We start from the raw sequence: 12,268 nt of genomic DNA on the forward strand, positions 1-12,268 counted from the left end.
CGGTGGGGACTGGGGTTTAATTACAGTCAGTGGGGACCGGGGTTTAATTACAGTCAGTGGGGACCGGGGTTTAATTACAGTCAGTGGGGACCGGGGTTAATTACACTCAGTGGGGACTGGGGTTTAATTACAGTCGGTGGGGTCTGGGGTTTAATTACGGTCGGTGGGACTGGGGTTTAATTACACTCAGTGGGGACCGGGGTTTAATTACAGTCGGTGGGGACTGGGTTTAATTACAGTCAGTGGGGACCGGGGTTTAATTACAGTCGGCGGGGACTGGGGTTTAATTGCAGTCAGTGGGGACTGTGGTTTAATTACAGTCGGCGGGGACTGGGGTTTAATTACACTCAGTGGGGACCGGGGTTTAATTACAGTCGGTTGAGTCTGGGGTTTAATTACAGTTGGTGGGAACTGGGGTTTAATTACAGTCGGTGGGGACTGGGGTTTAATTTCAGTCGGTGGCGACTGGGGTTTAATTACAGTCAGTGGGGACTGGGGTTTAATTACACTCAGTGGGGACCGGGGTTTAATTACAGTCGGTTGGGTCTGGGGTTTAATTACAGTTGGTGGGGACTGTGTTTATTTACACTCAGTGGGGACTGGGTTTTATTACAGTTGGTGGGGACTGGGGTTCAATTACAGTTGGTGGGGACTGGGGTTTAATTACAGTTGGTGGGGATTGGGTTTAATTGCAGTCGGTGGGGGCTGGGGTTCAATTACAGTCGTTGGGGGCTGGCGTTTAATTTAATTAATCCCCAGTCCCACCGGCTGTAATTAAACCGCAGACCCCACTGACGGTATTTAAACCCCATTCGACACCGACTTCTGGCGTTTAATTACAGTCGGTGGGGACTGGGGTCTAATTACAGTCGGCGGGGGCTGGCGTTTAATTACAGTCGGCGGGGACTGGGGTTTAATGACGCTCGGCGGGGACTGGGGTTTAATTACAGTCGGCGGGGACTGGGGTTTAATCACAGTCGGCGGGGACTGTGGTTTAATCACAGTCGGCGGGGACTTGGGTTTAACCACAGTCGGCGGGGACTGGCGTTTAATTATACTCGGCGGGGACTGGCATTTAATTACTGCAGGCGGGGACTGGGGTTTAATTACAGTCGTTGGGGACTGGGGTTTAATTACAGTCGGCGGGGACTGGGGTTTAATTACAGTCGGCAAGGACTGTGGTTTAATTACAGTCGGCGGGAACTGGGGTTTAATTACAGTCGACAGGGACTGGGGTTTAATTAAAATGGGCGGGGACTGAGGTTTAATTACAGTCGGCGTGGACTGTGGTTTAATTACAGTCGGCGGGGACTGTGGTTTAATTACAGTCGGTGGGGACCGGGGTTTAATTACAGTCGGTGGGGACAGGGGTTTAATTACAGTGGGTGGGTACTGGGGTTTAATTACAGTAGGTGGGGACTGGGGTTTAATTACAGTCGGTGGGGACAGGGGTTTAATTACAGTGGGTGGGTACTGGGGTTTAATTACAGTCGACGGGGACTGGGGTTTAATTACAGTCGGCAAGGACTGTGGTTTAATTACAGTCGGCGGGAACTGGGGTTTAATTACAGTCGACAGGGACTGGGGTTTAATTAAAATGGGCGGGGACTGAGGTTTAATTACAGTCGGCGTGGACTGTGGTTTAATTACAGTCGGCGGGGACTGTGGTTTAATTACAGTAGGTGGGGACCGGGGTTTAATTACAGTCGGTGGGGACAGGGGTTTAATTACAGTGGGTGGGTACTGGGGTTTAATTACAGTCGGTGGGGACTGGGGTTTAACTACAGTTGGTGGGGACTGGGGTTTAATTTCAGTCGGTGGGAACTGGGGTTTAATTACAGTCGGTGGGGACTGGGGTTTAATTACAGTCGGTGGGGACTGTGGTTTAATTACACTCGGTGGGGACTGGGGTTTAATTACAGTCGGTGGGGACTGGGGTTTAATTACAGTCAGTGGGGACCGGGGTTTAATTACAGTCAGTGGGGACCGGGGTTTAATTACAGTCAGTGGGGACCGGGCTGAATTACACTCAGTGGGGACTGGGGTTTCATTACATTCGGTGGGGACGGGGGTTTAATTACAGTCGGTGGGTACTGGGGTTTAATTGCAATTGGTGGGGGCTGTGGTTTAATTACAGTCGTTGGGGACTGGGGTTTAATTACACTCAGTGGGGTCTGGGGTTTAATTACGGTCGGTGGGACTGGGGTTTAATTACACTCAGTGGGGACCGGGGTTTAATTACAGTCGGTGGGGACTGGGTTTAATTACAGTCAGTGGGGACCGGGGTTTAATTACAGTCGGCGGGGACTGGGGTTCAATTGCAGTCAGTGGGGACTGTGGTTTAATTACAGTCGGCGGGGACTGGGGTTTAATTACACTCAGTGGGGACCGGGGTTTAATTACAGTCGGTTGGGTCTGGGGTTTAATTACAGTTGGTGGGGACTGTGTTTATTTACACTCAGTGGGGACTGGGTTTTATTACAGTTGGTGGGGACTGGGGTTCAATTACAGTTGGTGGGGACTGGGGTTTAATTACAGTTGGTGGGGATTGGGTTTAATTGCAGTCGGTGGGGGCTGGGGTTCAATTACAGTCGTTGGGGGCTGGCGTTTAATTTAATTAATCCCCAGTCCCACCGGCTGTAATTAAACCGCAGACCCCACTGACGGTATTTAAACCCCAGTCGACACCGACTGCTGGCGTTTAATTACAGTCGGTGGGGACTGGGGTCTAATTACAGTCGGCGGGGGCTGGCGTTTAATTACAGTCGGCGGGGACTGGGGTTTAATGACGCTCGGCGGGGACTGGGGTTTAATTACAGTCGGCGGGGACTGGGGTTTAATCACAGTCGGCGGGGACTGTGGTTTAATCACAGTCGGCGGGGACTTGGGTTTAACCACAGTCGGCGGGGACTGGCGTTTAATTATACTCGGCGGGGACTGGCATTTAATTACTGCAGGCGGGGACTGGGGTTTAATTACAGTCGTTGGGGACTGGGGTTTAATTACAGTCGGCGGGGACTGGGGTTTAATTACAGTCGGCAAGGACTGTGGTTTAATTACAGTCGGCGGGAACTGGGGTTTAATTACAGTCGACAGGGACTGGGGTTTAATTAAAATGGGCGGGGACTGAGGTTTAATTACAGTCGGCGTGGACTGTGGTTTAATTACAGTCGGCGGGGACTGTGGTTTAATTACAGTAGGTGGGGACTGGGGTTTACTTACAGTCGGTGGGGACAGGGGTTTAATTACAGTGGGTGGGTACTGGGGTTTAATTACAGTCGGTGGGGACTGGGGTTCAACTACAGTCGGTGGGGACTGGGGTTTAATTTCAGTCGGTGGGAACTGGGGTTTAATTACAGTCGGTGGGGACTGGGGTTTAATTACAGTCGGTGGGGACTGGGGTTTAATTACACTTGGTGGGGACTGGGGTTTAATTACAGTCGGTGGGGACTGGGGTTTAATTACAGTCAGTGGGGACCGGGGTTTAATTACCGTCAGTGGGGACCGGGGTTTAATTACAGTCAGTGGGGACCGGGGTTAATTACACTCAGTGGGGACTGGGGTTTAATTACAGTCGGTGGGGACGGGGGTTTAATTACAATCGGTGGGTACTGGGGTTTAATTGCAATTGGTGGGGGCTGTGGTTTAATTACAGTCGTTGGGGACTGGGGTTTAATTACAGTCGGTGGGGGCTGCGGTTTCATTACAGTGGGTGGGGACTGGGGTTTAATTACACTCAGTGGGGTCTGGGGTTTAATTACGGTCGGTGGGACTGGGGTTTAATTGCACTCAGTGGGGACCGGGGTTTAATTACAGTCGGTGGGGACTGGGTTTAATTACAGTCAGTGGGGAACGGGGTTTAATTACAGTCGGCGGGGACTGGGGTTTAATTGCAGTCAGTGGGGACTTGGTTTAATTACAGTCGGCGGGGACTGGGGTTTAATTACAGTCGGCGGGGGCTGGGGTTTAATTACAGTCGGTGGGAACTGGGGTTTAATTACAGTCGGCGGGGACTGGGGTTTAATTTCAGTCGGTGGCGACTGGGGTTTAATTACAGTCAGTGGGGACTGGGGTTTAATTACACTCAGTGGGGACCGGGGTTTAATTACAGTCGGTTGGGTCTGGGGTTTAATTACAGTTGGTGGGGACTGTGTTTAATTAAAGTCGGTGGCGACTGGGGTTGAATTACAGTGGGTGGGGACTGAGGTTTAATTACAGTCGGTGGGGACTGGGTTTTTATTACAGTCAGTGGGGACTGGGGTTTAATTACAGTCAGTGGGGACTGGGTTTTAATTACAGTCAGTGGGGACTGGGGTTTAATTACAGTCGGTGGGGACTGGGTTTTAATTACAGTCGGTGGGGACCGGGGTTTAATTACAGTCAGTGGGGACCGGGGTTTAATTGCAGTCAGTGGGGACCGTGGTTTAATTACGGTCGGTGGGGACTGGGGTTTTATTACAGTTGGTGGGGACTGGGGTTTAATTACGGTCGGTGGGGACTGGGGTTTTATTACAGTCAGTGGGGACTGGTGTTTAATTACGTTCGGTGGGGTCTGGGGTTTAATTCCACTCAGTGGGGACTGGGTTTTATTACAGTTGGTGGGGACTGGGGTTTAATTACAGTCGGTGTGGACCGGGTTTAATTACAGTCGGTGGGGACAGGGGTTTAATTACAGTCGGTGGGGACTGGGGTTTAATTACAGTCGGCGGGGGCTGGCGTTTAATTACAGTCGGCGGGGACTGGGGTTTAATGACGCTCGGCGGGGACTGGGGTTTACTTACAGTCGGCGGGGACTGGGGTTTAATCACAGTCGGCGGGGACTGTGGTTTAATCACAGTCGGCGGGGACTGGGGTTTAACCACAGTCGGCGGGGACTGACGTTTAATTATACTCGGCGGGGACTGGCATTTAATTACTGTAGGCGGGGACTGGGGTTTAATTACAGTCGTTGGGGACTGGGGTTTAATTACAGTCGGCGGGGACTGGGGTTTAATTACAGTCGGCAAGGACTGTGGTTTAATTACAGTCGGCGGGAACTGGGGTTTAATCACAGTCGGCGGGGACTGGGGTTTAACCACAGTCGGCGGGGACTGACGTTTAATTATACTCGGCGGGGACTGGCGTTTAATTACTGTAGGCGGGGACTGGGGTTTAATTACAGTCGTTGGGGACTGGGGTTTAATTACAGTCGGCGGGGACTGGGGTTTAATTACAGTCGGCAAGGACTGTGGTTTAATTACAGTCGGCGGGAACTGGGGTTTAATTACAGTCGACAGGGACTGGGGTTTAATTAAAATGGGCGGGGACTGAGGTTTAATTACAGTCGGCGTGGACTGTGGTTTAATTACAGTCGGCGGGGACTGTAGTTTAATTACAGTAGGTGGGGACTGGGGTTTAATTACAGTCGGTGGGGACAGGGGTTTAATTACAGTGGGTGGGTACTGGGGTTTAATTACAGTCGGTGGGGACTGGGGTTTAACTACAGTCGGTGGGGACTGGGGTTTAATTTCAGTCGGTGGGAACTGGGGTTTAATTACAGTCGGTGGGGACTGGGGTTTAATTACAGTCGGTGGGGACTGGGGTTTAATTACACTCGGTGTGGACTGGGGTTTAATTACAGTCGGTGGGGACTGGGGTTTAATTACAGTCAGTGGGGACCGGGGTTTAATTACAGTCAGTGGGGACCGGGGTTTAATTACAGTCAGTGGGGACCGGGGTTAATTACACTCAGTGTGGACTGGGGTTTAATTACAGTCGGTGGGGACGGGGGTTTAATTACAGTCGGTGGGTACTGGGGTTTAATTGCAATTGGTGGGGGCTGTGGTTTAATTACAGTCGTTGGGGACTGGGGTTTAATTACAGTCGGTGGGGACCGTGGTTTAATTACAGTCTGTGGGGACTGGGGTTTAATTACAGTCGGCGGGGACTGGGGTTTAATGACGCTCGGCGGGGACTGGGGTTTAATTACAGTCGGCGGGGACTGTGGTTTAATCACAGTCGGCGGGGACTGGGGTTTAACCACAGTCGGCGGGGACTGGCGTTTAATTATACTCGGCGGGGACTGGCATTTAATTACTGTAGGTGGGGACTGGGTTTTAATTACAGTCGGTGGGGACTGGGGTTTAATTACAGTCGTTGGGGACTGGGGTTTAATTACAGTCGGCAGGGACTGGGGTTTAATTACAGTCGGCAAGGACTGTGGTTTAATTACAGTCGGCGGGAACTGGGGTTTAATTACAGTCGGCAGGGACTGGGGTTTAATTAAAACGGGCGGGGACTGAGGTTTAATTACAGTCGGCGTGGACTGTGGTTTAATTACAGTCGGCGGGGACTGTGGTTTAATTACAGTCGGTGGGGACTGGGGTTTACTTACAGTCGGTGGGGACTGGGGTTTAATTACAGTCGGTGGGGACTGGGGTTTAATTACAGTCGGTGGGGACTGGGGTTTAATTACACTCAGTGGGGACTGTGGTTTAATTACAGTCAGTGGGGACTGGGGTTTAATTACACTCAGTGGGGACTTGTGTTTAATTACGGTCGGTGGGGACTGGGTTTTAATTACAGTCGGTGGGGACTGGGTTTTAATTACAGTCGGTGGGGACTGGGTTTTAATTACAGTCAGTGGGGACTGGGGTTTAATTACACTCAGTGGGGACTTGTGTTTAATTACGGTCGGTGGGGACTGGAGTTTAATTACAGTCAGTGGGGACTGGGGTTTAATTACAGTCGGTGGGGACTGGGGTTTAATTACAGTCGGCGGGGAACGGGGTTTAATTTACAGTCGGTGGGGACTGGGGTTTAATTACAGTCGGTGGGGACTGCGGTTTAATTACAGTCGGTGGGGACTGGGGTTTAATTACAGTCGGCGGGGAACGGGGTTTAATTTACAGTCGGTGGGGACTGGGGTTTAATTACAGTCGGTGGGGACCTGGGTTTAATTACAGTTGGCGGGGACTGGGGTTTAATTTACAGTCGGTGGGGTCTGGGGCAATATTCCCTCTAATATTTTCGGCCATGTGCAGAATGAATTTGGGTTTGTCACCGATATAAAGACACTGCGCCACCATAAAAAACCACAACTTCGAATGGAATCTCTTTTTCGAAAACATTATTCAGGGTAAATAACAAACAGAACGAATATACAAAATAATGGATAATTATAACATGGCGAGCTGGCAAGGATTTTTAATTAAACAAAACTAGTTATTGAAATCTCAGAAGTAAACACTGTCACCAGAGGAATGGGGACATCCTGATTGAGACCCAGAGTCTGTAGATGACAGGCCGGATGATGGAGGAGAGGGTGGCTGTCTCTGGTTTGGATGTTTTTTTCTTCTGTCTCTGCCTGTCTTCCAGTATTTATATAATTTGTACAAGTTTACGACTATACCCCTTATCCTGAGACCATGCCTCCTAGTTCTAGACTCTCCAGCCAGGGGAAACAGCCTCTCAGTATCTACCCTGTCAAGCCCCCTCAGAATCTTATATGTTTCAATGAGATCACCTCTCATTCTTCTAAACTCCAGAGAGTATCGGCCCATTCTACTCAATCTCTCCTCATAGGACAACCCTCTCATCCCAGGAATTAATCTAGTGAACTTTTGTTGCACTGCCTCTAAGGCAAGTATATCCTTCCTTAGATCAGGAGAGCAAAACTGTACCCAGTACTCCAGGTGAGGTCTCACCAAAGCCCTGTACAATTGTAGTAAGACTTCCTTACTCTTATACTCCAACCCCCTTCCAATAAAGGCCAACATGCCATTTGCATTCCTAATTGCTTGATGTATCTGCATGTTCACTTCCTGTGACACCCGAGTCTCTCTGAACACCAACATTTAATAATTTCTCATCATTTCAAAAATATTCTGTTTTTCTATTCTTCCCACCAAAGTGAATAACCTCACATTTCCCCACATTTTGTTTTTATTAACTAATTAATTTATCCAGTTTAAGATATTGCTCAAAGCTCCTCGTTAAACCCCCGCCCCGACTTCCACAGAGAGAAAAAAGTGACACTCAGCGACCTGCGGACCTGTGACGTCTCCCCCTCCCCCCCTCCCCCTGCCCCCTCCCCCCTCCCCCTCCCCGCCTCCCCCCACCCCCTTCCCCTCCCCCTCAACCTGCCCCCTCCCCCACCTTCCTCCCGCCTCCTCTCCACCGCCCCTCCTCCCCCTCCCCCTCCTCCCCCTCCCCTCCTCCTGCTCCTCGTTCCGCTCTCCCCCTCCCCCTCCTCCCCTCTCCCCCTCCCCCTCCTCCCCTCTCCCCCTCCCCCTCCTCCCCTCTCCCCCCTCCCCTCCTCCCCTCTCCCCCCTCCCCTCTCCCCCCTCCCCCTCCTCCCCTCCTCCCCTCTCCCCCACCCCCTCCTCCCCTCTCCCCCTCCTCACCCCCTCCCCCTCCTCCCCTCTCCCCCTCCCCCCCCTCCCCCTCCTCCCCTCTCCCCCTCCCCTCCTCGCTCCCCCTCCTCCCTCCTCCCCTCCTCGCTCCCCCTCCCCCCTCCTCCCCTCCTCGCTCCCCCCTCTCCCCTCCTCACTCCCCCTCCTCGCCTCCTCGCTCCACCTGCCCCCTCCTCGCCTCCTCGCTCCCCCTGCCCCCTCCTCACTCTCCCCGGCCCCTCCTCGCCCTCCTCGCCTTCCCCGGCCCCTCCTCGCCCCCTCCTCACCCTGCTCCCCCTCCCCCTCCTCCCCCTCGCCCTCCTCCCCCTGCTTCCTCTCCCCCTCGCCCTCCTCCCCCTGCTCCCCCTCCTCCCCCTCCTCCTCCTCCCCTGTTCCTCCCCCTCCCCCTCCTCCCCCTCCTCCGCCCTCTGCTCCCCCTCCTCCCACTGCTCCTCCTCCTCCCCTCCTCCTCCTCCCCCTCCCCCTCGCCCTCCTCCCCCTCGCCCTCCTCCCCCCTGCCCCTCCTCCCCCTCCCCCTCCTCCCCCTCCCCCTGCCCCTCCTCCCCCTCCCCCTCCCCCTGCCCCTGTCCCTCCTCCCCCTGCCCCTCCTCCCCCTGCCCCCCTCCCCCTCCTCCCCCTCCCCCTCCTCCCCCTCCCCCTCCCCCTCCTCCCCCTGCCCCTCCTCCCCCTGCTCCCCCTCCCCCTGCTCCCCCTCCCCCTCCTCCCCTCCCCCTCCCCCTCCCCATCCCACTCCTCCCCCTGCCCCTCCCCCCTGCCCCTCCACCCCCTGCTCCCCCTCCCCCTCCTCCCCCTGCTCCCCCTCCCCCTCCTCGCCCCTCCTCCCCCTCCCGATCCCACTCCTCCCCCTCCCCCTCCTCCCCCTCCCCCTCCTCCCCCTCCGCCCTCTGCTCCTCCTCCTCCCCCTCCTCCTCCTCCCCCTCCCCCTCGCCCTCCTCCCCCTCGCCCTCCTCCCCCTCGCCCCCTTCGCCCACCTCCCCCTCGCCCTCCCCCTCCTCGCCCTCCCCCTCCTCGCCCTCCCCCTCCCCTCCTCCCCCTCCCCCTCCCCCCTCCTCCCCCTCCCCCTCCTCCCCCTCCCCCTCCCCCTCCCCCTCCTCCCCCTCCGCCCTCTGCTCCCCCCACTGCTCCTCCTCCCCCCTCCTCCTCCCCTCCCCCTCGCCCTCCTCCCCCTCGCCCTCCTCCCCCTCGCCCCCTTCGCCCTCCTCCCACTCGCCCTCCCCCTCCTCGCCCTCCCCCTCGCCCTCCCCCTCGCCCTCCCCCTCCTCGCCCTCCCCCTCCTCGCCCTCCCCCTCCTCGCCCTCCCCCTCGCCCTCCCCCTCGCCCTCCCCCTCCTCGCCCTCGCCCTCCCCCTCCTCGCCCTCGCCCTCCCCCTCCTCGCCCTCGCCCTCCCCTTCCTCGCCCTCCCCCTCCTCGCGCTCGCCCTCCCCCTCCTCGCCCTCCTCGCCCTCCCCCTCCTCGCTCTCTCCCTCTCCCTCCTCGCCCTCGCCCTCCCACTCCTCGCCCTCGCCCTCCCCCTCCTCGCCCTCCCCCTCCTCGCCCTCCTCCTCCCCCTCCCCCCTCCTCCTCCCCCTCTCCCTCCCCTCCCCCTCCCCCTCCCCTTCCCCCTCCTCGCCCTCCCCCTCCCCTTCCCCCTCCTCGCCCTCCCCCTCCCCGCCCTCCCCCGCCCTCCCCCTCCCCGCCCTCCCCCTCCCCGCCCTCCCCCTCCTCGCCCTCCCCCTCCCCACCCTCCCCCTCCTCGCTCACCCTCCTCGCTCTCCATCTCCCCCCCTCCTCGCTCTCCATCTTCCCCCCCTCCTCCTCCCCATCTTCCCCCCCTCCTCCTCCCCATCTTCCCCCCCTCCTCCTCCCCATCTTCCCCCCCTCCTCCTCCCCATCTTCCCCCCCTCCTCCTCCCCATCTTCCCCCCTCCTCCTCCCCACCTTCCCCCCTCCTCCTCCCCACCTTCCCGACCTCCTCCTCCCCATCTTCCCCCCTCCTCCTCCCCATCTTCCCCCCTCCTCCTCCCCATCTTCCCCCCCTCCTCCCCTCCATCTTCCCCTCCTCCTCCCCCTCCACCTCCCGCTCCTACCCCTCCTCCTCCCGCTCCTACCCCTCCTCCTCCCTCTCCTCCCCCTCTCCTCCCCCTCTCCTCTCCCCCTCCTCCCTCTCCTCTCCCCCTCCTCCCTCTCCCCTCCCCCCTCCTCCCTCTCCCCCTCCCCTCTTCCCTCTATCCCGTCCTCCCTCTCCCCCTCCCCTCCTCCCTCTCTCCCTCTCCTCCCTCTCTCCCTCTCCTCCCTCTCCCTCTCCTCCCTCTCCTCCCTCTCCCCCCTCTCCCCTCCTCCCTCTCCCCTCCTCCCTCTCCCTCTCCTCTCTCTCCCTCTCCTCTCCGCTCTCAGGTCTTTAGCTGACCGCGCTTTTTATCCTGGACGGAGTGCCAAAGTGCGCGGCACTCAACAAACTGCTGCGCAGTCGTACAGGGAACGGTGGTCTGGGGTTTAATGACAGTCAGTGGGGAGTAGGGTTTAATTACAGTGTTTGGGGACTGGGGTTTAATTACAGTCGGTGGGGACTGGGGTTTAATTACAGTCGGTGGGGACTGGGGTTTAATTACAGTCGGTGGGGACTGGGGTTTAATTACACTCGGTGGGGAGTGGGGTTTAATTACAGTCGGTGGGGAGTGGGGTTTAATTACACTCGGTGGGGACTGGGGTTTAATTACACTCGGTGGGGACTGGGGTTTAATTACAGTCGGTGGGGAGTGGGGTTTAATTACACTCGGTGGGGACTGGGGTTTAATTACAGTCGGTGGGGACTGGGGTTTAATTACAGTCGGTGGGGACTGGGGTTTAATTACAGTCGGTGGGGACTGGGGTTTAATTACAGTCGGTGGGGACTGGGGTTTAATTACAGTCAGTGGGGACTGGGGTTTAATTACACTCGGTGGGGAGTGGGGTTTAATTACACTCGGTGGGGACTGGGGTTTAATTACACTCGGTGGGGAGTGGGGTTTAATTACAGTGTTTGGGGACTGGGGTTTAATTACACTCGGTGGGGACTGGGGTTTAATTACAGTCGGCGAGGCTGGGGTTTGATTACAGTGTTTGGGGAGTGGGGTTTAATTACAGTCGGTGGGGACTGGGGTTTAATTACACTCGGTGGGGAGTGGGGTTTAATTACAGTGTTTGGGGACTGGGGTTTAATTACACTCGGTGGGGACTGGGGTTTAATTACACTTGGTGGGGAGTGGGGTTTAATTACAGTGTTTGGGGACTGGGGTTTAATTACACTCGGCGAGGCTGGGGTTTGATTACAGTGTTTGGGGAGTGGGGTTTAATTACAGTCGGCGAGGCTGGGGTTTAATTACAGTAGTTGGGGACTGGGTTATTACAGTGGGCGGGCTGTATGGGATGTGACTGGACGATAACCTGTACCCATTTGTTTAAGGTGAGGTGTAACTCTGTTTCTTGTCCCCTGCAGGTACCAGGGGAACTCGGGTGATGTCGGTTGCTATGTCGGTTGCTACGTCGCCTCTCAACCACTGCCCAAATACAACAATTATTTTGAGGTAAGTCGAGGGCACAATATTGGATCGAATTTCTGCTGAGAGTAAAAGATGTTCAGTGGAAAGTTATAATAAGAACAGAAAATGCTGGAAACACTCAGTAGGTCAGGCAGCATCTGTGGTGAGAGAAACAGAGTTAACGTTTCAGGTCGATGACCTTTCATTATTGTTTTTGAATCTGGAGGGATCGATACTCTGTTGTTCCCCAGGGCTCGGTGTTGGGCCCACTGCTCTTTATGATGTATGTTATTGACCTGGACTTGGGTATAGAGGGTATAATTTCAAAGTTTGCAGATGACAGGTTACCTGCAAACTGCATTCTATGTGTGGAGGCGGA

General features: G+C 55.7%; 1 protein-coding gene across 1 annotated transcript in view; it reads left to right on the top strand.

The window, feature by feature from the left end:
- The window catches only part of LOC137323436 (SPRY domain-containing protein 3-like), a 708,978-nt gene that overhangs the window by 100,186 nt on the left and 596,524 nt on the right, over window positions 1-12,268 (top strand). Inside the window, exon 3 of the mRNA XM_067986908.1 lies at window positions 11,847-11,934. Coding sequence (XP_067843009.1) covers window positions 11,847-11,934 — 88 coding nt within the window. The remainder of the gene's footprint in view (window positions 1-11,846; window positions 11,935-12,268) is intronic.

Source organism: Heptranchias perlo, chromosome 7, assembly GCF_035084215.1.
Source record: "Heptranchias perlo isolate sHepPer1 chromosome 7, sHepPer1.hap1, whole genome shotgun sequence".
NCBI lineage: Eukaryota > Metazoa > Chordata > Chondrichthyes > Hexanchiformes > Hexanchidae > Heptranchias > Heptranchias perlo.